The sequence below is a fragment of the Onychomys torridus genome, chromosome 14, assembly GCF_903995425.1.
Source record: "Onychomys torridus chromosome 14, mOncTor1.1, whole genome shotgun sequence".
Classification (NCBI taxonomy): Eukaryota; Metazoa; Chordata; class Mammalia; order Rodentia; family Cricetidae; genus Onychomys; species Onychomys torridus.
Genome location: NC_050456.1, coordinates 55791331 through 55818265, shown reverse-complemented (window position 1 = coordinate 55818265; position 26935 = coordinate 55791331). Strand labels below are relative to the sequence as shown.

Below are 26935 nucleotides of genomic sequence, written 5' to 3'. Positions count from 1 at the left end.
TGCCATTTCATTTTCACATTCTAGATTCCTCACAAAAACTTTCCTTGTGGTTCTCTCTAACCAGAAACACAAAAGAGAGGGATTCTGGGAAGCAGTTCAGTCTGACCGAGTTGCTATGTCACAAAGCTATAACTCTGAATTCTCGTTTTTTGAGGATGTGCAAATAAACGCCTAGGATTCAGGTCTGCAGGGTGCTGTGTTGGTCATGCAGGTCTGGCAGGTCTTGAGTTCCTCTTTCCTTTGGAACAGGAAACTTGGCTTGCAAGAGTAGGATGTGACATCTACTACGTCACATTCCTGTAAAGAGGGATTGGAAAAGCCAGGCAATAAAAAGTGACAAGTGGCACAATTATTTTTTAGGAGTTATCTGAAATATGTAAACCCATATGTAAGAGACAGATTGGTGACTCCAGGAGGTGGGAAGGAATTAGGAGTATTTGCTTAATGCAAATAGGATTTCTTTTTGTGGGGTATAAAAATGTTTTTGAAGTAGAGGTAGTCACACAACATTCTAAATGTCATGAAGAACTGTTCATTTTAGAATGAGTAATTTTATGTTACATGAAATCCACCTAGATTTCTTTTTAATATAATGAGATTAAGAGACTGGGTAGTTTTAAACTCTGATTTCAGCCTTTATGGCTACGAGATTGATTATTGAACATAAAAAGACGGGGTAGTGCTAAAGGCTAGAATGGGTAGGGTGCTTGCCCAGCAGATGCCAGGCTCTGAGTTCAGTCCTCAGGGTCTCCCATTCCTTTACGGAGTGTTATGGTACATCTCTGGAGTCTCAGCTTCTTGGGATACTGGATCAGGGTGATCACACTTAATGAGTCACTGTCTCAGAAAGGGACTGGGGGTATAGCCCAGCATGCACAGATCCTGGTTCAATCCCAGGTACTGGGGGAAAAATCATTAAGTAACTATCTGGGTTTTTTTTTGCTGTTTTTGGTGTGTGTGTGTGTGTGTGTGTGTGTGTGTGTGTGTGTGTGTGTGTGTGTGTGTGTGTGAGAGAGAGAGAGAGAGAGAGAGACAAAGACAGAGAGAGAGAGAGAGAGAGACAAAGACAGAGAGAGAGAGAGACAGAGACAGAGACAGAGAGAGACACAGAGAGAGAGAGACAGAGACAACTTTATGGAGGATTCTCTTTCCACCTTTAGGTGGGTTTAGAAATTGAACCCAGGTCACCAGGCTTGCATGGTGAGTACCTTTACCCACGCAGCATCTCACAGGTCCTGTCATTTACTTTTTTAAAGCAGTGCTAAAATCTATATGATACTCTAATCTGGAAGAAAAAAATAGAAATCCAAAATCTTCTGTTGGAAAAAGTAAGTTCCACCCTGGCCTGGGATAACATTCCTACATGTAGTGAAAGGAACCACGTCCTCCTCACACTCAGACCAGGGAAGTTTGTAGATGTGCCTTGCTCCTTTAAGACCAGAGGAGAGAATGAACTGGTTGCTAAGGAGACATAATAACAATTCTCTTGGGTGGCTTGCCTTACATATGTCATTTTCACCTGCCCAGGCCAGAAGTCCTGAGGAATAGAGCTTATTTCTGTTGGTTATTGGAGAGATGTATGGAAATGGGTTTGTATACGTCTAGGCTTATTTTCTAAGATTGAAGTGCCCATGCTCTAACCAAGGGCTCTTTTCTGGCCTACAGGGAACACTGCGTTTACTTAAAGTGGAGATTTTCTTTGAAGTGAGGTTCTGTGTGATTAGCCATATTTCTAAAGCCCGCAGAATGGAAGGGAACCGCTCCTAGCTAAGAACACCTCTGAAACCTATCACTACCCTAACTCCTGTGGAAAACGCACCTGTAGCCAGTAGGGATACATGTTACTGAGAATTCCTTTTCAGGTTTCCTGAATCCAGGACTCATGACCCGTAGTTATTAGGAAGCCTCAGTGGTTCCCCTCAAATAGAGACGTGGACTCCAAGTTCAGAATCTGGAAGGAGAGTGGTGTCGAAACCCACCCTCCTGAGGACTCATGACCTAGTCACACACACCATCGTACTTAAGCCTTTGTGCCTAAACCCCTGTTCTCCAGGGTGGGGAGTCATGTTGCTTGGTATCTGTCGCTGCAGGAGATGGTGGTTTGGAAATGAATATACTAGATGACCTGGAGTCCCTGAAGTTTGAGTATGGGATTCCCGAAGATGAGCGCTACTGGCTGTACTTGCAGGGACGGTATCGGGGGTTGATGATCAAAGGCTGTGCTCATGCAGTCTTCTTTTGCAAACTCTTCTGTACTTTGAGGTAAGCTAGTTGAAAAAGAAAGACAGTCATCACTGCTGCGAACCCAAGGCACTTGCTCTTTGTATGGAATTTGTCTATTGTAATTTGGCGGGAAAATTGTTGTTGTTTTTTAACCTTTCCAATCCACAGTCAATCACTTCTGGTCTGAAATGACTAGCAAAATTCACTCAAGGATGTTTTGTGTTTACATGTAAAGCTTGGATTAGTGGTGATTTCTAGCGGGAGGGCAGCTGATACATTGCATTCATTCATTCACGCATTTACTCACCCATACTACCAGCTTGCCCTCCACAGCACTAATGACCCGTCATCCCTTGTCAGTTGCTTCAAATAGAGGCAGTTCTTTCTTCTGAGACTGACCTAACAGTTTATGGGAGCAGCTGCAGGAAATCAGGAACACATGAACAAGTAAGAACATTGACAAAGAGAAACTATAAAACCAATCAGGTTCTGGGAAACAGTAAGAAATGAAAGGGTTCACCAGGGGAATTCAGCATCAGCTATGACCAAGCAGGTGGAATCCATGCCCTCAAAGATGGGTCAGCTGAAGGTATTAGTAAGAAGAAGAAAAAGAAAAAAGTGAAGAGAAACATTGCAATCAAATTGCCAAGTATAAATAATTTTGAAAGCAAGAGAGAAAAAAAAAAGGCAACTCATGTACAATGTAGCTTCCATCATGTTGAAACAAACAGTTTTCAAGCAGATTTGATAAGATTTTTAAATAAAAAACTCACAAGGGACAAAGAATGGAATTATCACAATGATAAAGGGGCATTTACGGCCATCGTCACGGCATCCAGACAGAAGGTCAAAAGGGAACAGCAGACAGGAGTATGCAGGGGACTGACGGGGACCTCACAGACAGGGGGCAGTCCACTCAGAAGCAGGAGAACATGTATGTTCTTTGTGTGGTTTTCAGTCTGCTCTACTTCGACCGGTCTCTCTCCGAAGCCAGCTTTGAATCTTCCTGCTTTTGCTTTCTGAGTGCTGAGACTTCAGAAAACATTCCTCAGCACACCTGGAACATCTTGGGGGAGGGGGTAGGTCGGTTACATATGACCACAAAACAAGCTTTAACACATTTAGGATTATTAAAGTCGAACTTAAAAATGTACCAAAATTCAGGCTGGGTGTGTTGACACACACTTTTAATCCCAGAACTCTGGAGGCAGAGGCAGGTGGATCTCTGAGTTTGAGGTCAGCCTGGTCTACAAAGAGAGTTCCAAGACAGCCAGGACTACACAGAGAAAGCCTGATTCAGAAAAAAAAAAAAAAAAAAAAACAAAGTTCAGTCACTAGGAGGCGGGCTTTGAGGTCTCAGATGCTCAAGCCATGCCCAGTGTGCACTCTCTTCCTGTTGTCTGCTGATCTGGATGTAGAACGCTCAGCTACCTCTCCAGCATCATGTCTGCCCACATGCCACCAAGCTTCCTGCCATGACAACAATGGACTAAGCCTCTGACTGTGAGTCAGCCCCAATTAAACGTTTTCCTTTTTAAGCATTGCTGTGGTCATGGTGTCTCTTCACAGCAATAGAAACCCTAAGACAGACAGTAAGGTGGCTAAATTGTATACCTCCACCACAGGCTTTGGGATCAGTCAGAGACCTTAGGTGAAGGTCCACCAAAGAAGATACCCAACATCAACCTTGGTGTGCAAGCATATGAACACACCTGTACACACACACACACACACACACACACACACACACACACACACAAACTCTTGCAAAAAAAATTGAAGAGGGAACATTTTCAAACTTATTTCAGAGACCAGCATTACCTTAATACCAAAGTCAAAGATACTGTGAGAAAGCTAACAACCAATACCCACTGCTGGCGAATATTGATGTGAATATCTTCAACAAAATGTTAGCTAGCTGAATTCAGTATTACATTAAAAAGATAATGCACCTTGAACAAGTGGAGGTCACTCCAGAATGCAAGGATGCTTCAACATGCAAAATCAGTCTATGTGTAACCCACTGATGTAAAGAAGGTCGACTGAGGTAAGATCTCTTTGGTGTAGGTTTTTGTTCTCAGTGATGAAAGAATTTATAGATGTAGACAAAAGATGAGCAAGCAAAGATTCATTTGGAAGAGGAAATACTTGAGAAAGTGGAAGGGTGAGCAGCCTTATGTGTGAGGACCGCACTTCGAGTCTTAAGGACTCAGACGTTGAGAAGAGAATACGGAATGTTTAGTAGGAATCGTTTGACTGGCTCCACCTTCTTTTCTTTTCTGTTTTTGGGGGGTGGGGTGGGTTTTCAAGGCAGGGTCTCTCTGTGTAACCACCTAACTATCCTGGCACTCACTCTGTAGACCAGGCTGGCCTTGAACTCACAGAGATCCTCCTTTCTCTGCCTCCTGAGTGCTGGGATTAAAGTAGCTCCACCTTTTGTGATCCTTAATGTCAGATAACTTTTTCTTGGGCATACTACAGTCTCCCAGTTTATCATTTTCATTATCTACAACATATATGTGATGGCCTAATCTTGGTTGTCAGCTTGACTATCTGGAATCACCTGGAACCCTAGCTGCCAGGCACTCCTGTGAAGGATTATATTAATCCAATGATTTGGAGCAGAAAGACCCACCTTACATCTGGTGGCCGTGCTCATAAAAGGACAGGGAAGAAGGAAACGTGCTTTCTGTCGGCTAGTCCTCCCTCTCACTCTGAAGTTTGTTTATTCTTGTGATGTGGCCACATTAAATCCAACTTCTTCAGGATTCTGGTGTCGACTGAAGACCAGCGGCTCTGCAGGAAGCCTCCTCTGGAGCCAGATTTGGACTGTGGTGATATCTGGCCTGGTGGACTGAATAGTTATTAAGTTGTCTGCCTTGCTGTTGTGAGACAGCCGTTGTTGGACTACCAAAACCACATTCTGTAAGCCAATCTATTAAGTCACACGCATGCACACACACGCACATGTACGCATAGGTTGATTCTGTCAGTTCTGTTCCTTTGAGAGAACCCTGATACGAGACACATTAGTGATTTGAAGCCACAGGACTTACACAATGTGTCAATTTTTCTTTAAATTTGTCTTTAATGGTTGAGTACCAGCAGTGGAAGGTCATGTACCAGTCCCTAGGGGAGAGTGTTAGGGAACTGCACAAGCTGGGGGCTTTGTCGTTAGCAGTGATTTAAAAAATCTAGAAGCTGGATGGCAGTAGCGGTGGCAGCTCGAGCCTCTAATCCCAGCACTCAGGAGGCAGAAGCAGGCCGATCTCTGAGTTCAAGGCCAGCCTGGTCTACAGAGAGAGCTCCAGGACAGCCAGAGCTACACAGAGAAACCCTGTCTCAAAGAAAACAACAACAACAACAACAACAACAAATCAAGAAGAACATCAGGGAGGCAAAGTCTCTTTCTTTTCTATTTAGATAACGGGGCAAGTTGAGGGGACTCTGGCCAGCTCCAGCATGGTGGGCATGGCTCTGGCAGGCTTTGCCCTTCTCTCCATTCCCTCTACCTTGCTAAAAACCGTTAGATTACATTCCTGAAGCTAGCCCCCAAGGTCTATTCCTTTATAGTATTGAAGTCTAGCAATCGAAAGCCCCCTTTGGCTCACCTAATTAACATGTCCAATTAAAATTAAATATCGCATCCTAAAACTGGATTTTCCATTTTACTTTTGTAAACTGCTGTCTGCCTATGGGCTACCCGTGTTTCCTCTCTATCCACAGACAGTTCTTTTTCCCTCTGGGACACATATCCCTGACCCTTCCCCTCATTCCTTTCCCCTTCTCCCTTGTCCTGTCTCCGGTGTTTGTCTCCTATTCCTTACCCTCTGTCCCTCTGTGGCAAATAAATCTCCTTTGTGCTGAGAACTTGGCTTTGAGGATGCTGAGCTGATACTTTTTCTTTCAAGAGTGGTTTGCCTCATTTTGTGTAAAATAAGGATGGGATAGTGTAATGGGGAGTTTGTCACAGCCTCTGGCTTCTGACTTTGTGCCTAGAGACCCTTTGCAAAACCACATTTACCAAAGAAAGCCTAAAGTCACTTGATTTCAGTCAGCCAGAAAAGCAGTTGACAAAGTCAACACTTCGCCATAAAAACTGCACTCAACAACCAAAGGGAATTTACTCCAGTGAACTAAAGGCCATATATGAAAAGCCCAAGGCAGCATCATATTCAAAGCGGAAAACTTTTCCTCTAAGACCAGACACAAGGCAAGGATTCTCACCTATACCACTCTGTCCACTTCAGTCCTGGAAGTCATAACCAATACAGTTAGGTTGAAAACCTGAACAAATGAAAAACTTCATAGGGTGATTTCATCTCAAGAAACTACAAAAATGCCTGGCGTGGTGTTGTACGCTCTGTATCCACTTGGGAGGCAGAGGCAGGAGGATCTCTGTGAGTTCAAGGCCAGCCTGGTCTACAGAGTGAGTTCTGGGACAGCCAGAGATATACAAAGGTAACCTGTCTGGAAAAACAGAGACAAAAACATAAATAAAAAGCAAAACAAAAGGAAGGAAGGAAGGAAGGAAGGAAGGAAGGAAGGAAGGAAGGAAGGAAGGACGAGGAAACCAACACCCAAAAACCAGTTGCATTTATGCACACCAACAATAAACAGGCTGAAAAGGCCTTTAACAACAATGCCAGCTAGGGATGGCTCTCAGTGGTAAGGACGTGAGTCACTATATTTGACACTACAAGGCCACAGGCAACGGAAGCAAAAACAAATAGGATTGTTTCAAACTTAAAAGCATCCATATAACAAAGCATCTGGATAGCAAAGGAGCTGACAGCTGAAAAAGGAGAAAATGCCTGAAAACCATGAGGTGTACATATCCATTATAGGCCTGGGGATGTAGCTCAGTCGGCAGAGTGCTTGCCTAGTGTCGGTAGTGTGCCTTGCTAGTACAACGCACAGGTTTAATCCCTAGAATTGCATAAACCGAGTGTGTCCTTCACCTGTCATCCCAGCCTCTGGAGATTTCAATGTTCAAGGTCACCTTCAGCTACATACCAAGGTCAAGGCCAGCCCAGACTACTTGAGACCCTTTCTTTAAAAACTAAAAATTGGAGCCAGGTGATGGTGGCACACACTTTTAATCCCAGCACTCCGGAGGCAGAGCCAGGCAGATCTCTCTGAGTTCGAGGCCAGCCTGGTCTACAGAGCGAGTTCCAGGACAGAGCTACATGGAGAAACCCTGTCTCAAAAAATAAAATAATAATAAAATAAAAATTGTTGCGGGATATTTAATCTCACTGTGACACTCTGAGACTGTTAATAAAGTTAACCTTGAATGGGGGTAGCCAGTGACCAGCTGACTGGAATTAGCCACAGAGAAGCCAGGAATTTGGACAGAGAAGATGAAAAGGAAGGAAAGGGTGGAGCTAGAGTCTGGAGCTTCTTTTGGTTTGGGGACGAGTTGCCTCTTGGCTTCTCTGATCTAGCAGGTTTTCACCCCCACATCTGACTTCTGAGTCTTTGTTGGTAAATAGAAGGATACAGACTTAGTTTAAACTCACATATCTTGAGTGCAGGCCATGGGCTGGGTGGCCAGCAGGGCTCTGACTGCGGGGTTATGGGGCCGCAGATGATAATTAAAATATCAGTAGCTTCATATGCAGCCACTAAGCTGTCAGAAAAAGACAAAACAAAAAACAAAACAAAAAAACCCACTTGGGAGGCAGGGGCAGGTGGATCTCTGTGAGTTTGAGGCCTGGTCTACAGAGAGAGCTCCAGGACAGCCAAGGCTACACACAAAACTCTGTCTCGAATAAACCAAGATAAATAAATACAATAAAAAATCTAGTATATATAAAGGCATCCTGCAACTCAGCAATAAACCCAATTACCTGATTTTTAACCTAAGACTTCTTCAAAGAATTTATAGAAATGATCAACAGATGTGAAAGGATGCTCAACATAGACAGCTATCAGGAAAATGTAAATCACAACTACAATAAGATCTTCCTTTATACCTGTTACGACAACCACTATTGGAACACCAGAAATTGGAACATTTGTCCAATGTTGGTAAGAGTGTAAGTATAGTTACCATGAAAGGAAAACATAAAACTGCATAAGATCAAGCAATCCCATTTCTGGGTATACACCCTCAGAATTCCCAGAGATATTTGTATGCCCATGTTCATTGCAGCCTCATTTAACGCATCCAAGATGTGGAAGCAATTTAAATGTCCATCGATGATGAATGGGTGGGATGGTTAATACTGTCAACTTGACAGGACCAAGAGCCGTCTAGATTATCTAGAGTAGGTCAACCGTGGTGGAAAGGCCCCATTTCACAGTGAGTGGCAGCACGCCATGGGCTGGGTCCTCGATGGAATAAAAAGGAGACGTGAGCTGAGTGCTAGCATTCATCGTTGATTACTGATTGTAGATACCATGTGACCATCTCGGCAAGTTCCTGCCACCATAAGTTCTTCACCACGATAGACTATACCCCTCAAAGGTGAGAAGAAGAAGAAAACAACCTTGTGGTTTGAATAAGCATGGTCCCGATAAGCTCTTATGTTTGAGTACTTGGGTCTCCAGTTGGTGGAACTGTATGAGAAGGGTAAGGAGGTGTGGCCTTGTTGGAGGAGCTGTGCCAAGGGCCGGTGGGCTTTGAGGTTTCAAAAGACTCAAGCTAGTCCTGGTTAGCTCCCTTTGCCTCTTCCCTGTGGATCAGGATGTAAGCGCTCAGCTACGGCTCCAGTGTGTGCTGGTTTACTGCTGCTGTTGTTCTCCTTACTGTGATGAGCATGGATCCTAACTCTCTGGAACCGTGAGCCCCAAAGTAAACCCGTTCTTTTACATAAGTTGCTGTGGCCATGGCATTTTACCATAGCAATAGAAAAATAGCCAAGATAGCCCTTAAGATACTTTTGCTAGGTATCATAGTAACGAGACGATATAAATGGATATATAGTGGCTAATATAATGGCTAAGCAAACTGTGATATATATATATATCGGGAGCAGTGGCGCACACCTGTAATCTCAGCACTCAGAGGCAGGGAAATCGGGAATTTAAGTCCAGCCTGGGCTATATGAGACTCTTTCCAAGACAAAACAAAACTAACAAAACAAATCACATTAGATACATGTGATGAAATATTACTATTTGGCCTCAAGAAGGGAATTTTATAAACTATGCATTGGATGGAGCTTGAGGACACGGTCCTGAGTGCAAAAATGATAATGCTGCACAATTCTGCTGAGATGGTGTAGTTAAAGTTTTTTAAGCTTGAAAGCTTTTCTGGCTAGGAAACAATCTGCAAGTAAAATGGTAATTTCCAGATGTGAGGATGGGAAGTGAGCTGTTCTGGAATATAAAGTTTCTGTTTTGCAAGGATGCAAAGGGTCTAGATATCAGTTGCATAGCAATATGCATAGATTCAAACATACTGTGTACTTAAGACGGTGATGATCCAGTCTAGTTGACAGCTGTCTGCCCAGAAAATAGACCATAAAGTTAAAAGAATTGATCCACAGTGTGCTATACGTCACCATATGATGTATAACAATCACAGTGATGTTCTAAGTTAATAAAATTATGAGATATACAGACTTCATGTTTAAGGTCCCAGGAAAATTCAAGATGCATAAAACAAAAACAAATATTTTCATTGATAAATACTTTCACCCAGTTTCATCCCTTGGAAAAGCAATGTGCTTTTTCAGGATGAAGGTTTTATTCCTTAGTAAGGCTACAGCCTTACTATAAATGGCCTCCAATTGAAATGCCTTGTTTCTGAAGTATGACATCATCAGGCTTCTACATGAAAAACAAAACAAAACAAAACAAAAAACATTAGAGACTCTTGGGGAAAACTACAATGTGTACATGCATTTGTGTGTTTTTGTTCATTCTCTAGAGAATTATTACAAGAGGGTCGGCGCAAAATACATCCTCGATCTGTATCATTTGATGCCGCCATTGCTGAGGATGAGAAGTTGAAGGTGGGCATCATTGGATGCGGCCACCTTGGGAAGCAGCTGGTTAACGTACTGCTGAGGCTTGTCCCCATCCCTCCTGAGAACCTGCAGATCTCCACTCGGAGGCCAGAGTCCCTGGGTGAGGAGCACTGAGTACTAGACGGTAGATATGAGGCTGGTGGCGCTCACAAAGCTATTTTGAAAAGGTCCCTTTAAAGCAGGGTTCTCTGCTTGCTGGCCTGAAATTCTGAACTTAAGACAATTTTTCTCCACTTACTTATATCTGCCTTTCTGGGTATAAGATATGGGGAGTTTTCCATACAATATTCAAGTCTAACTGGAATATTAGAGTCTGGAAAAAAAGTCAAAGAATGTTTGTATTTGGCCTTATATTTAAAAAGTGGCATCTGAATATGAAAATACAATGTTTCAGTTATTGATCAGTGTGATAGAAAATAAGAACAGTGATTGTTTCTGAGGAGATGGATTGCAAAAGGACCTGTAAGAACTTTCTGAAGAGAAGAAAATGTTTTATATTTAGAGCAGCAGGTCTCAACCTGTGGGTCACAACCCCTCTTGGGGTCAAATGATCCTTTCATAGGGGTCACCTAAGACCACTGAAAAACATATTTACATTATGATTCATAACAGTAGCAAAATTATAGATGTGAAGTAACAGCAAAAATAATTTTGTGGTTGGGGGTCACCATAACATGAGGGACTGTATTAAATGTTTGCAGAATTAGGAAGGTTGAGAACTACTGTCTTAGAGGGAAATATGGGCTGCACAGATGTAGGCACTTAACCAAAACTGTTCAAACAGTATCCTTCAGAACTCTGTGTGGTACTGTATGTAAATTATACTGCAATAAAACGCAAGATAACAGTGCAAAGTAGTATGTATATTGTAGAAAAATTACTCTTGAAGGAAGAATAATTACCCATATTCTTCTTCTTTTTTTTTTTCTCTCTCTATTTGGTTTTTCATGACATAGTTTCTCTGTGTAACAGCCCTGGCTGTCCTGCTCACTTTGTACACCAGGCTGGCCTTGAACCTACAGACCCATATTCTTTTTAACGAGGCTATTGTTTTCTTCCTTCTTCTTCTTCTTCTTCTTTTTTTTTTTTTTTTTTTTTTTAAGTATATCAGAAACTGATACTGTACCTAACTGTGTCTGGTTTTTTATTTGATGCATTGGAAGTGCATGCTGTATCATTTAACATTCTTTAAAATAAAGATTTTTAAGCCTTTTCACTGCCCCACAGTTGGCATCGAGAGCACAGCTCTGTGTCTCTGCCTCTGCCAGGGTGTGCTTGCACCCCTGGTGTCTGGGCATTTTGGTGCTGAGATGTGTGTGTGTGTGTGTGTGTGTGTGTGTGTGTGTGTGTCCGAGCTGCAGCTGTGAATGAAGGCTGTTCTGTGCCCCCCCCTCCCTTCTTCATTTTCTTCTCAGGATTTAACATTGATTTCTGGACAGGATTCATCTTATCACAAAAAGGGTAATTTTAAGATCATGTAACATTCCTTAATAAACATAAATATATTAAAAAGGGCTGTGAGGTGGCTCAGCAGATTAGGGTGCCTGCTGCTAAGCCTGAAGACCTGAGTTCAAGTCCTGGGACCCACAGAGTAGAAGGAGAAAATGACTCCTATAGTTTGGCTTCTGACCTCTACCAAAATACCACAGAATCCTTTCTCTCTCTCTGCTCTCTCCCCCACCTCTCTTCCTCTTTTTCTCTCTTTCTCCTCTCTCCCTCTCCTCTCTCTTTCTCTCACACACAGCCACACACAAGTAAGTGTAAAAAAAAAAATTTAAGTATCTTGCAGCATCCCAAATCATAGATATCCCTTATTTAGTTGACTGTTCCCACGCATAATTTTCAAAACAAAGTTCCTTGGTTGACAAATAGGTACATATTTATTAAAATATTACTTGCGTACAACAAACTGCACCCAAAATGTACAGTTTGGTGTTTTGACACACATTCACCCAGGAAACCATAAACTCAACATAATGAACAAATCCATCACCTCCAAAAGTTGCTCTTAACTGACCTTTTGTGGTGGTATTGTGTTCCCCGAAATATTGTGTATTCCCTGAAATAAACTTATCTGGGGTCAGAGAGCAGGACGGCCACAAGATTAAACATAAGGATGGGCATGGTGACACACCTTTAATCCCAGAAACCCAGCCTTTAATTCCAGGGAGTGGGGGCAGAAAGAGAAAGACATATAAGGTGTGAAAACCAGGCACCAGAGTTAGTTAAGCATTTGGCTGGTTCAGCATTCAGGCTTTGCAGCAGCACAGTTCAGCTGAGATTGATTTGGATGAGGACTCAGAAGCTTCCAGCCTGAGGAAACAGGATCACTGAGGAACTAGCAAGGTGAGATAGCTGTGGCTTGTTCTGTTTCTCTGATCTTCCAGCGTTCACCCCAATACCTGGCCGCGTGTTTGATTTTATTAATAAGACCTTTTAAGATTCATGCTACAACCTTTATGTCCTGTCTCTCTCTCTCTGCCTTCCTGTAAACTCCTCCCCACCACCACTTCACACACCAGTGGCAGTTATTATTATTATTATTGTTATTATTATTATTATTATTTTATTAGGTTTTTTGAGACAGGGTTTCTCTGTGTAGCTTTGCACCTTTCCTGGAACTCACTCTGTAGCCCAGGCTGGCCTCGAACTCATAGAGATCTGCCTGCCTCTGCCTCCCAAGTGCTGGGATGAAAGGCATGTGCCACCACCACCTGGCATGGCAGTTATTTTTTTCATTTTATTTACTCATTTTTGTATACACACAGAGACCAGAGATGGGTGTTGGGGTCTTCCTCAGTCACTCCTCACCTTAGTTTTTGAGATGGGTTCTCTTGATGAACCTGGAGCTGTTCGGTTTAGCTAGCCTGGCTGGCCAGCAAGACCCAGGGATGCTATGGTCTTCCCCTTCCCAGAACTGGGATTGGAAGTGTGCACTGCCATGACTGCCTTTCTGTGTGGGTTCTGGGGAGCTGAGATCAGCTCCTCACACTGAGTCATCTTCCTGCCTCATTTAAAAAAATTATGACAATGATTTCTACCACCATAAATTAGTTCACACTGTCTGGAATTTTATTTAACAGAACCATGCAGGACTTTTAAGTGTGTATTATTTTGATACATAGTCATATCATTTTGCATATCAATACTCTCCTCCCTTTTTCTTTTTCTTCCTTCCTTCTTTCCTTCCTTCCTTCCTTCCTTCCTTCCTTCCTTCCTTCCTCTCTCTCTCTCTCTCTTTCTCTCTCTCTTTCTTTCTCTCTCTTTCTTTCTTTCTCTCTTTCTTTCTTTCTTTCTTTCTTTCTTTCTTTCTTTCTTTCTTTCTTTCTGTTTTTGGTTTGTTTTTTGAGACAGGATTTCCCTGTGTATCCCTGACTGTCCTGGAACTCACTCTGTAGACCAGGCTGGTCTTGAACTCACAGAGATCTGCCTGCCTCTGCCTCCTGAGTGCTGGGATGAAAGGTGTGCGTCACCATGCCTGACATCTATCTCCTCCTCCTTTCTGAGTAGTATTTCATTGCATGAGTATTACAGTTTTTCTATTTATTTGTTAATGTAACTTTCCCCCTAATTTTTGGTCACTGCAAATAAAACATCTATGAAGGCTTGTATACAAGTGTTCACGTGGAAAATCTACTTTCTTTTTTTTTTCTTGAGCAAAATGGCTGACTTGTTAAAGAAGTATCTCATGTTTTGTTTTGTTAGACAGCTAATGCTTTTGTTTTCCAATTTAACTGAAAGAAAGTTCAGGTTTGAATTTTTAGCAATGTTGCATAAGAACACCCATTTCATTATATCATTTTCTTTTTTAAAATCTTATTTATTTATATTTTATGTATGACTTGTCTGCATGTACACCTACAAGCCAGAAGAGGGGATCAGATCCTATGATAGATGGTGGTGAGCCACCATGTGAGTGCTGGGAATTGAACTCAGGACCTCTGGAAGAGCAGTCAGTGCTCTTAACCCCTGAGCCATCTCTCCAGCTCCTCATTATACCACTGTCAATACTGGAAAACATCTTTTAAAAATATTTATTTTTATTCTATGAATATGATTGTTTTGCCTGGATGTATATCATATCTGTGTAACACATGCATACATTTCCACTGGAAGCCCAAATCCCCTGGAATTGAAATTATAGATAATTGTGAGCTGTCGTGTGGTGGCTGGGAACTGAACCCCGGGTCCTCTGGATGAGCAGCCAGTTCTGTTAACCCCTGAAGCATCTCTCCAGCCTGAAAAGCATTCTGAATGTCATCATTTTAATATGTCTTTCAATTTCTCTTTCTTTTTTCCCCATGTTTCGAGACAGGGTTTCTCTATGTAGCCCTGGATGTTCTGGAACTTGCTCTGTAGACCAAGCTGGCCTCAGACTCACAGAGATCCTCTTGCCTCTGCCTCCCAAATGCTGGAACTAAAGGCGTGCGCCACCACCGCCCAGCTCAGCATCACTTTCAATATTTGGTCAGCGGGATGAGCGCTTACTTACCTCTTGGTCTTACCTCTTACATCTTTTGCATTCAGTAACACTTAAAGCATACCAGATGGAAGTATACATTTTAAATTCTTACTTTGAGAAATCCATGTTGTAGTGAGGATAATCAAATATTAAGTACCTGTGTGTTTAATGCAATTGTATGACTTGTCATATGCATAGAGACTTTTCCTCTTCATTTATGAATATCTTACTATGGTCTTGTATACCTTACAAAAACTACTGAACCTTCCACAACGCCTCCCAGTTTCTGTTATACATTCTTGTACACTTCTAATTTTACCCACTACCTCAAGCCAGTAAGCTATCTTAACTTTCAGTGACCACATAACATCCTGAAGCCTCGGTTGGTTCATCTGTAATATGGGACCCACCCTCATTGGTCTCAGAGAATCCTCATTGAGAGCTGCCTTAAAGCCTTTAATCCCAGCACTCGGGAGGCAGAGCCAGGCGGATCTCTGTGAGTTCAAGGCTAGCCTGGGCTACCAAGTGAGTTCCAGGAAAAGGTGCAAAGCTACACAGGGAAACCCTGTCTTGAAAAAAAAAAACAAAAACAAAAAAAAAAAAGAATATGTAGAAAGCACTTTATACATTATCTGGCAAGCACTAGCTCTACAGTAAATGGGAGCAGAATGCTTCTTAGAGATTTTTTTTTTTTTTTTTGAGCTGAGGATCGAACCCAGGGCCTCATGCTTGCTAGGCAAGCACTCTACCACTGAGTTAAATCCCCAATCCAGAGATTTTTTTTTTCCTAGTTAAAAAAAAAAAAAATGCCAGGCAGTGTTGGCGCACGCCTTTAATCCCAGCACTCAGGAGGCAGAGCCAGGTGGATCTCTGTGAGTTTGAGGCCAGCCTGCCTGGTGGTCTCCAAAGAGAGTTCCAGGAAAGGCACAAAGCTAGACAGAGAAACCCTGTCTCAAAAAACCAAAAAAAAAAAAAAAATATATATATATATATATTAAAATAAAAACACCTGGCATTTGTTCTAAAAATCAAGACAAAAAGGAATCCTGCAACCGCTTTGCACAGGGGAGGGCCCTTCTTTGCGTAGCTCACAGAGGCACCCAGGAACCATTTCTGGTTGCTGTGGCAACGTGACTTGGGTGGCTTACTGAATACACAGTTACCATCATCCTCTTCCCTCAGCTGACGTTCAGGTCGAATCTCTTCCTTTCTCCCTCCCAAGCTGAGTTCCAGAAACAAGGAGTCCGGTGCCTGTACGACAACCCCGCCGTGGCGAACTGGGCCAGCGTGTTGTTCCTCTGCTGCTTGCCCTCTCAGCTGCCTAACATCTGCTTAGAGATCCAGTCCAAACTTGAGAAGACCTGTACCGTGTACAGCTTGGTATCCGCCATCCCGGTACCCAGGTATCCTGTCGCAGGGCAAGAGAACAGAACGGCGCAGGCGCTGATGTCTCTTCACTACCTGCCACCACCAGAACCCCACCTCTTGAAGTCAGTCATCCTCAGTAATGAGGAGGCAGCTTGACCTGCAGAAAGACCCAGCCAGCCTTTCTTACCGCCCACTCCCACCCCACTCCCAAGATTTTCACACCAACACCACTTAGGATTGGGATGTTTTCCCTGTTTAAAACGTTAAAGGCATATTGTTTCCCAAGTACTCGCTCCCCGACTCTGTGCATTAATGAGAAAACACAAAAAGCTACTAAAAATACATGTCAAATGTTATTTTTGTAGTCTTGCATCTAGTCAAGAGCTAGGCACCTGATAACAACATGCAGTGAATATTAGGTGGATGGTTGAATAATCCGGTTAATCAGTGAGTGCTCCTAGTGCACACCCAGGGCCACATCATGTTACCTGAGCAGTGCTGTGCAGGGGAAGAGGGCTGTTGTTTTGGCTTAGATGCAGACGCGGTAGATTGGATAGTCATTTTTTTCAATCTGGCATTGTACCCCCTGTCTTTGCGGCTTCCAGGTTGAAACTTCTACTGAACCACACCAATATCTTGCGGCCCCAATATCACTTTACTGAGGATATTGATGACATCTGGGGAGAGAACAAGGAAATCACAGCTGTGCTCCAAGATCCAGTGGTTCTTCGGGCTACCTGCCCCTACAGTAATGCTGGTAAATGCTCAACTGTGTAACTATTGCTGGTATTCTTTTGACAATTACCTTCCATGACTGGTGTGTGTGTGAGTGTGTGTGTGTGTGTGTGTGTGTGTGTGTGTGTGTGTGTTAGGGAAAGCACAAAGTAGATACATTCTTAGTTGTTTGAGTTTGGTGTGTGTCTTAGGGTTTCTATTGCTGTGAAAAGACACCATGGCCATGGCAACTCTTAGAAAAACATTTAATTGGGGGGGGGTGGTGTTTACATTTTCAGAGGTTCAGTCCATTATCATCATGTGTGTGTGACATGGTGGTGTGCAGGCAGACATGGTGCTGGAGAAGGCACTGAGAGTCCTACATCTTGACCCACAGGCAACAGGAAGTGGTCTGTGTTACTGGGCTCAAGCATAGGAGACCTCAAAGTCCATTCCCACAGTGACACATGTCCTCCAGCAAGGCCATACCTATTCCAAGAAGGCCACACCTCCTATGATCTTAGAGAGGCCAATTACAGTCAAATTACCACAGCATGAAAAGAGCTGGGGAGGGGGTGTAAAGCCTTTCTTAGGCAGAGCTGAGAAGCCTAATTTTTGGATCCTTAAGGTTGGACTAGAAACAACCAGGGAAAATAGCTCATGTGAACAATAGAATGAGCTGGGCTTGGTGGTATACGCCTATAATCCCAGCCTTGGAGAGATGCACACGCGAGAATCAGGGTATCAAGACCCTTTGGCTGTATAACCAATTTGAGGGCAGCAAAAGCTATATGTGAACCTGTTTCAAACAAACAGACAAAAACAGGTGAATGAAATGTCTGGGACAAAAAAAAATGGGGCTCCTTCTAGACCTGTAGTACTCCCCAGTTCCTCCCTGCTGTGGGCAGGGACCATTCTGGAGATCCTTCTGCCATTAGCAGTGTGGACTTAGCCCCGTCTGCTCCCCTTTGGTGTGATCAACACATAATGTGGTTATAAAGGGCAAAGGGGGTTCAGCCAGGGTGGGAAGAGTGTTCATCTCCTGGCTGCGTTGCCAACCACTTTAGGAGAGAAGGTAGCCTTGCAGCCCATCTCTGGTTTTCCTCTGGGTTCCCTGCAACTTGCTTTTGCAGATGCTTACGGTTACTTTTCTTCGTGTCTAGGGGGAGTAATCCTCAATATCAAATGGCTGGAGGGGGTGTTCTACTCGGTCATCAATGTCTGCACTGCCAGGAACGTGTTTCACTCACACGTGCTGCACATCCTCAACAAGCTGTTTCTCTCCTCGCACTTGGAGAGCTGTGAGAAAGACAAATCATCTTGCCCCAAATTCCAGCTAACAGATTTTATGAACAAGAGCTACATCAAGAGCTTGTTTCATAAAAGGTAAGATGTCAAACATTTGGCCATTGGAATCTGTCCCACGGTTTTGTCTTAACAGACGCTTTTTAGAGACCTTTCTTAGTTGGGGGGGGGGGGGGGGGGGGGTGTGTGTGTGTGTGTGTGTGTGTGTGTGTGTGTGTGTGTGTGTGAGAGAGAGAGAGAGAGAGAGAGAGAGAGAGGTGGTGGGAGTCCTGTAGGAGTCAGTGGTGTCTTTTTGCCATGTGGGTGCCGCGATCGAACTCAGATTCTCAAGCTTGGCAGCAAGCGCCTTTGCCGGATGAGCTGTTTCATCCACCTCACACATGTTTTCTTTTATACTTTCATGTTCCTCTCCTCGTCTGGGTGGGGTTTTTTGTTTGTTTGTTTTTATTTGTTTTTCTTTGTTTGTTTGAGTCTCCTCAGAGCCCAGGCTGGCCTTGAACCTGTGGTCCTAGTACCTCTCAACCTTTCAAGCTCCAGGATTGCAAACATGCCCCACCACATTGCCTGACCTTGACCTGTGTCCTCTTTTAAATCTGGTTCATACCCTTTTCTGAAAAAACAGAACAAAATTTTAAAAATTAACCAGTTAAAAAAAAAAAAAAAAGCCTCCCTGCCTCCTAAATCCCATTCCATAGATAGCCGTCTCTAATAGACTGTTTTGTCATTTTATCTAGGCACCAACAGCTATTTGTATTGTTGTTGTATTGTAATAGGTATGCGTATCTCTTACTTCAGCGTTAGAAGCATGGAGGCATAACACCACTTTTGCTTTCTATATCCAGCTAGAACTCTGTGGATGCCGGTGTTGCCCACTTCACTTAGGAGGCGCGGACAGCCTTTCAGACATTGTGCAAGTTACACGTTGCCCTATCTTCCTGTGACAGAGTGTGTAATTCCTTCTTCCCCCTCAAATTTTGCACACTGTGCTGCTAGACCATCCATGCACTTACTTTGAATACTTGGACAGATATTTCTGCTGGGTAAACATACCGATGACCGTCTGAGCTAGAGGACACGTATATACGTTATTACTTAGCAAAACGTCGGCACCACTACCATAGGCGCGTGTTACTAGTTAGTGACTTCTGTGTCTCTAGACTCACTGGACTCTCTGAGCTCCTTTTCTTTGTGGACACCTTGGGCATGCCATCCTTCCTCACGCAGTTGTTCCTATTGGCTGACGTTCCTCCTTTGATAGCTCTCCTGCTGTCCTGCCCTCAGATCTGAGAGGTCTGGGGGATCAACCCTGGGCCCCCTTCTCTTTCGTCTACACTTGTTCCTGGGTGATCTTCCCCAGTGTGGGAGTTCAAGTTGCTATTTTTACTCTCCTAGCATAAAACTCTCCATTGGTGCTGTGCCTACATAACCCCACATTCACCACCTCCTCTGAAATCCGACGTGTGTGTGTGTGTGTGTGTGTGTGTGTGTGTGTATCCTTGTTTCTGTGGGGTTCTCATATAACTACTGCGGCCTCACCAAGTGCTCCAAGGAAGCCCAGAACCCCAGACATCATCACTGATTCCAGTTCTCTTCCCTGCCCCACATTCTGGTCACCAGCAGATTATACTTTTGGTTTGGGGATTTTTCTCACTTCTCTGTTGTTTCATTTCCAGAATCCCTTTTAGTTTATTTTTAATTTTAGTGGCCCACATCTTGTAACAACTCCCTGAGAAAAGAGTTCATTGGAAGTAATTTTGGCAATTTGTTTTACTGAGAACACGGTTAAGTAGTAGATTCTACACTGAATATCATTTTCCTGAGGTGGTTCTGAGCACTGTTCCATTGTCTTCAGCTTTTAGATTTGCTGTTGGGAGCTATAGGGCCTTTTCTAACTCACCTTGTTATATTTTTGCTTTTTGGAGACAAGGACTCATCTCTCCCAGGCTGCTCTACTAATCCTTTGGCCAAACCCCAGGTGCTGGGCCATTTTACCCTTTCTCATTTTTTTTTTTTTTCTAGTCAGACAGTGTCTCACTATGAATCCTTGCCTGTCCTGAAACTTGCTACTTAAACTAGTTTGGCCTTGAACTCATAAAAGTTTACCTGCCTCAAGACAGGTGGATCTCTGTGAGTTCGAAGCCAGCCTGGTCTACAGGGTAAATTCCAGAACAGGCTCCAAAGCTACAAAGAAACCCTGTCTCCAAAAACAAAAACAAAACAAAAAACAAACCAGAGGGGAAAAAAAAGAAAGAAAAAAGAAAAAGAAATTTACCTGCCTCTGTCTCTTGAGTGCTAGGATTAAAAGCCTGTGCCAACATGCCTGACTAAGGGTCATCATTCTTGAGTGGTAAACATGTAACCGATTGAACTATTTCCCCAGCCTGCTCCCTCACATCCCACCTCCCCTACCCTCTCACTCCCAAACCCTTTGCTCCCCCATCCCCCACCCCAACAGTTTTTTTAAATATTGTGAAATATAACACACATACAGAAGTTCATATTCTGTTTGTAAATATATAGCTTCATGAATGATTGTGATGCAGATGCCCATGTCACCCCACCCTGGAGAAGCAATGTGTTCAGCTGGACTTGGCCATCTGAGTTCTCCAGACTTCTCTGATTATGCCTTTGCAAGATCCTACCTTCCCCTCTTTTCTCGGTTATTCTTGTACCTAGCAGTGTACATCCAAGTTTCTTCTATGTCTTTCCGTGGCTCGGTAGCTTATTTTGCTTCCATACCTAATCCTATCCCACTATCTGTCTGTACCACACTTCATCTACTTACCTGCTGAAGGACACCATGGTTATCGTCTTAGGGTTTTATTGCTGTGAAGGGATTGCCATGACCACAGCAACCCTTGTCGAGGAAAACATTTAACTGGGGCTGGCTTCTAAGTTCAGAGGTTTAGTCCATTTTCGTCATGGCAGGAAGCATGGCGGCATGCAGGCAGACATGGTGCTGGAGAAGGAGCATGAGCCACTGAATTTGGCCTGAGCTTCTGAAACCTCAAGCCCACCCTCAGTGGGACACTCCCTTCCACAAAGTCACAGGTACTTCAACAAGGCCACACCTCCTAACAGTGTACTCCCTAAGGGCCCATAGGGGCCATTTCCATTAAAAACCACCACAGTTATTTTCAAGTCTTGATATTTATGACTGAAACTGCTGTAAACACGTAGGTGCAGGTGCTTATGGCAACAGATTTCAATGGATCCCATTTGTTTTGGTAAGCACAAGGGCTTGGCTGCTGCCTGTCTGGTAAATAAAGAAGATTTTGATTTTCTAAGAATCTGCTAAGGGAGCTTCCAACATCCCCTCAGCATTCCCACCGGCTCAGTTTCTGTTGTTCCTTTTCCTCACCAGCAGCTGGTGCTGTCAGCGTTCTGGCTTTAGTTATTTAGTAGGTGGGAAGAGCCGTGCCCTTGCTGTGGGTAGGAGGTGCCATTACCTTGCTGTTTTAAACTTACAACTTAATGTTGAAGGGCTTCCCCTAGGCCTGTTTGTTAACTGTGTTATCGTCTTCAGTGAGAAGTCTATTAAGGTCTTTTGCCCATTTTTTAACTGGGTTCTTCTTCAGTTTTCAGAATCAGTTCTGTATTTTAGATAATAGTCTCTCTCTCTCTCTCTCTCTCTCTCTCTCTCTCTCTCTGTCTCTCTCTCTCTCTGTCTCTCTCTCTCTCTGTGTCTCTCTGTCCCTCTCTCTGTCTCTCTCTGTATCTCTCTTTAATTTCCAAGACAGGGTTTCTCTGTGTAGCCCTGGCTTTCCTGGAACTCGCTCTGTAGACCAGGCTGGCCTCAAAATCACAGAGACCGTCCTCCTGCCTCTGCTTTCAGAACGCTGGGATTAAAGGTGTGTGCCACCACCGCCAGGCATATATTAGTCTTTTATCGAATGTGTCTTTTTCCAGATAGTTCCCAGTTCGTGATCTGAATTTTCATTCTCTTGACAGTGTCTGTCACAAGACAGACTTTCTTTATTTGTATATTTGTTTAATTTATTTAATTGAGACAAAATGTCAGCCTATAACCCTATCTGGTCCAGAACTCAGCAGGTTCATGCTGACTTTGCAGCGTCTTATCTCTGCTTCCTTATGCCACGATTATAGCCATGTATCACCATACCATATCTGTAATGGAGAATTTTTATTTTAATTAAGTTTAGTTCACTCTTTCTTTCATGGATCCTGTCTTTCATGTTTGTGATGGGTAATCTTGACTGTCAGCCTGACTGGTTGGATTAAATCACTCTCAGCATAGTAGAACACTCTTTTAAGTGTGATTGTGAAGATGTTTCCAGAAAGGATTAAATAAGCATAAAAAACTAGACCAAAATGCTGGTATATAGGAAGGAGATTTAAGTTTTGTACATTAATCTTATAACCAACAGCCTTGTACTATATATTTACAACTAATCCAGGTCAATTGTAGACAACACCACACTACTTCACAGGTAGTGTATTTTATAATATCAAAATACTTTGAATTCCTCCCTCATGTGTGCTTATATTATTGGCATAATTTGATTCACACAAACATGTGATATACATGCATAAATAATTATTGAGTACATTATTTTTTTTTTAAAGACTGTTCTTATATATAACCAGGTGACCTCAAACTCACTCTGTACCAGGAGATATGTAGGCAGACTTTTCTGTCCCTCCAGCCAGTCCCCAAAAAAACCACACAGAGACTTATTATTAATTATAAATGCTTAGCCTACAACTTAGCCTTATTTTTAGCTAGCTCTTATAACTTAAATTAACCCATTTCCATTTATTTGTGTGCTGCCCTGAGGCTCATTGACCTCATGGAGGTACTTCCTACCCTGCTCACTCTGCATCTCCTCTGACTTCGCCCTTCTCCCCAGAATTCTCTCTGCCCCCAAAATCCTGCCTACCCTTTTTCCTTCAGTCATGTGGTATCTTTCCTTCCAGCTTTTTATTAACAATGAAAGAACACATTTTTACAGTGTACAAAAGGATTATTCCACAGAAGAGATGGCCTTGAACTTCTGACCTCTGCCTCCACCTCTGAGTGCTGTGGTTACAGGAATGTGCCAGTGATAAGTTTTTTTGCTGATAGGTCTCTCCACTGATGCAGCAATCTAAATCGGACTACGTTAGAAAAAGTCCTGGTTTAATGGGTCAAGTGTTCCCCAGAAAAACCACGTGTCTGTTTTCTGGGTGCAGCTTAAATACCCTGTGGGAGTGGTCCTGAGCCTCTCTGGGGGAGGAGCTGTGTTTGTTGGGCTTTGAAGGGGTGGGTTTGGGGGAAAGAGATGAGGTGGATCTATCACCAGAACAGCCAGCACCCCAAGTTCATGTGGTGCTGTGGATTAAACCCGGGGCATATACACTGAGCAAACATTCCAGCAATGGAGCGTCATCTCCATTACTATCACTTTGAACAAACTATCTGTTTGCTCTCTGCAGAGGAAGGAGAACGGGCTCCTCCACCTGTCTGTAATGTCCTCCTTCCTTTATGTAGCTCCTAGTTTGTAATATTCGTGTTCCTTCTTGCTAAAGGAACATTCTTGTAATACTGATATAAGGACAATCCCTTCAACTTTGGTTTGATAAAGTTTTTATTTCTCCTTCACTTTTGAAGGATGAGTCTACAAAATTCACATTTCTGGGGGATGGAGAGACGGCACGGAGGTTAGGAGCACTTGTTCTTGCAAGGACCTGCGTGTGGGTTCCCAGCACCCACAGGGTAACTCATGGTCATCTGGATCAGGAGAGCTGATGCCTTCTTCTGACCTCTTCTGACACAAGGAATGAGTGTGGTGCACATGCACACATGCAAGCAAAAGAAATACATATGGAAAAAGATTCACAGTTCTGGGTTGATGGTTTAAATACATCTGTCACTCCTTCGTGTTTGTATGGCTTTTGACTGTAAGACCATTCTACTGTGAAGTAGCTTTCCTCTGCTTTCCCTTAGGATTTTGCCTTTATCTTATAAATTTCTATAATTTGAGAATGTACCCAGTGTAGTTTTTGTTGTCATTTTATTATTGGCATTTATCCTGCTTGGTGCTCTTAGCTTGCTATATGATATTAATTTGGAAAAAATTTCAGTCATTATTATTTCAAGTATTCTGCTCCTTTCTCTCCTCCCCATCTAGTATTATCTGTCTGTCTGTTGTCTGTATGCCTATCTATCTGTCTGTCTGTCTGTCTGCCTACCTATCTATCTATCTGATGGGTATCTGTCTATCTACCTATCTATCTCTATCTATGTATCTATGTATCTATGTATCTATGTATCTATGTATCTATCTATATCTATCTATCTATCTATCATCTATCTATCTATCTATCTATCTATCATCTATCTATCTATCTGTATCTATCATCTATCTATCTATCTATCTATCTATCTATCTATCTATCTATCTATCATCTATCTATCTACCTAGTCCTTGCATATGCTGGTCCATATAGCTCACTATTGCTGTTTTTTTTTACTTTTTCTGTCTGGACATTTCTATAGTGATACAGTCAAGTTCAAAGAGTCTTCCTTCAGTTTGGTGTTTCACACCCATGTTACATGTATTAAACAGACTCAAAGAAAGTAATGCTATCTTTTTCTCCACCTCAGGCCTTTCCCCTGGTTTGATCTGTCTACTGTGCAAACCAAGGAGACACCTTTTAGCCAGCATCTCGCAGCAACTCCTGTTCTCCAGGACCACCTTACTCTTCTATACTGTGACACATTTGGCATCTCCCTAACCAAAGAAGAACTACCAGAGGTTTCCACGGGTTCTTCGCCCCAAGGGGATGAGGGTTGACGAAGAGCCATGCATTGTGTTAGAGAACAGTACTAATGACCTGACTATAGAATAAAAGAGGTCCATATACATCAATATACTTGCTTGTATCTAGCTTTTGAAGCTACCTAGTACATTGCTCCCCCCTCAAGGCCTTTTAAAGGCAAATTATTACTCTTTTAAATGCTAAATCCAAGGAATTATGTCATAATCAGATAGTCAAATAGAAAAGCTTCTTTCCCTGTAATAATATAAAGCTAGAAAATGAGACAGCTAGATTCTCCTACTTTTTTGGGTAGAGAAATAAATGATGGGTGAGCAGTCTTGGTTGAATTATGATTAATTCATGCTTGTTTTAGTTATACTTGACTATTCTAGGACGGCTATTTAAAGCTGTTCTCATTTAAACCACTTACATCCATAAAACCATAAACATATTACTGGTAAAGATGTAGCTCAGCAGGGGGAGTGCTTACCTGGGATGCAAACTGTGTGCTCAATCATAAGCACCCCATATACTGGGTGAGTGGCACCTGCTTGCAATCCTAGCACTTAGGAGGTGGAGGGAGGAGGATAGGACATTGAAGGTTGTCCTTGGCTACATAGTGAATTTGGATCTAGCCTGGGGTACAGGAGACCATGTCCCAACAAAACCTCACAACAAACCCAAAACAACCAACCAGCAGCACCACCACCACCACTAACAATAAAAAACAAAACAAAGCCGGGTGGTGGTGGTGGTGGTGGTGGTGGTGGTGATAGTGGTGCATGCCTTTAATCCTTGAACTCAGGAGGCCGAGGTGAGTTCAAGGCCAGCCTGGTTCCAAAAAATCCAAGTTCCAGGACAGCTAGGGCTGTTGCACAGAGAAACCCTGTCTTGAAAAACCCAACCCAACAATAAAAGCACAAACAAAACAAAACAAAACAAAAACAACAAAACGAACAAAAACAGAGTGATGGCACACATCTATAATCCTAGTGCCAGGAGTCTGCAGCAGGAAGTTGGCCAGTCTTGGGCTACAGGTGAGACCCTGACTCAGAACAGATACAACAAAAAAAGCACACTCAAACCTGGCACTCACATCGACTCCTTAGAAAAGCTTTGCAAAATATTGATCTTATTTCTAGGATGTACATTTGCTTCATGTTTTACAAAATATTTTGTCAATTATGGTAGAGCTGAAAACAAAAGCAGTGCCCCTGATAGATAATTACATGTTCACACGGTTGGGCTTGCCCGGCGGACCGCCTAACTATTTCCGGTTCAGAATAGCCATCTCCGGGTCAGACATCTCTCGGGACCGGGACTCTGTGGCTTTACATGGCTGCGCGCGCGCTTTACGCAACCACGTAATCTACATGAATGCGTGGAGTACCCACAGGAGTCCCTGTACGCATGTGCGGCCCAACCTTTAAAAAGCCTTTGCCATCTTGCATGAGTCTCTCAGTCTCTTTCTGTCTGTCTCTCCCCTCACGTGTGTTTCACACAGGCCTGTCACCTCTATCCTCTTTAATAAAACTCTTCTGTGGTCTTGTCGTGTTCGGGACGTGTTCCTAGCGCTGCTTAAATACTAACACCCCCCCACCCCCCCCAGCTAGGAAATGAAGGCCCCAGCCTTGTCACTGGATAGAGCGATGTGTTTTCCAGTGATCAGGGGCTTTTGAGCAAAACCACTCACAATACATGGAAATCACTTCGGTCTTATAGTAACCATTAACATTTTGTTGTTTTGCATAATCATTCGCTAAGTAAATTCAAAGTAAGTTCCAGAATGTTTTCCATTATTTATTTATTGTTTGTTTGTTTGTTTATGATGGTTTCTGATAAAAACTTCCTAGTCTAATTTGGGGGGGAAGTTGGTTTGTCATCAAATACAGATATGTAGCACAAATATTAACGTGTCCCATCATTGACCTTCTGTACTCTATTCTGACCACAGTGGATTTTAGGAATAAGACCAAGGCACTGACGAGCTACCTCAGTGGATAACATGCTTGCTGCACAAAAATGATGAGCAGAATTTGGACCCTCAGAATGGGAGTAAAGCTGAGCTAGTGGGTGTGGTAGTTGTGTATAATCCAAGAGGTGAGCTGGAGACAGGAAATCC

The 26935-nt window shown here is 43.0% G+C and overlaps 1 protein-coding gene across 1 annotated transcript; it reads left to right on the top strand.

Annotated features, from left to right (window-relative positions):
• Positions 1-2107: 2107 nt before the first annotated feature.
• On the top strand, positions 2108-25018 carry Noxred1 (NADP dependent oxidoreductase domain containing 1). The gene is made up of 6 exons (XM_036206670.1): positions 2108-2262; positions 10103-10302; positions 15887-16067; positions 16638-16789; positions 17910-18132; positions 24659-25018. Exons 1-6 carry the CDS (start codon positions 2108-2110, stop codon positions 24846-24848), a joined length of 1101 nt encoding a protein of 366 aa, XP_036062563.1. The 3' UTR covers positions 24849-25018.
• The last annotated feature ends 1917 nt before the right edge of the window (positions 25019-26935 follow it).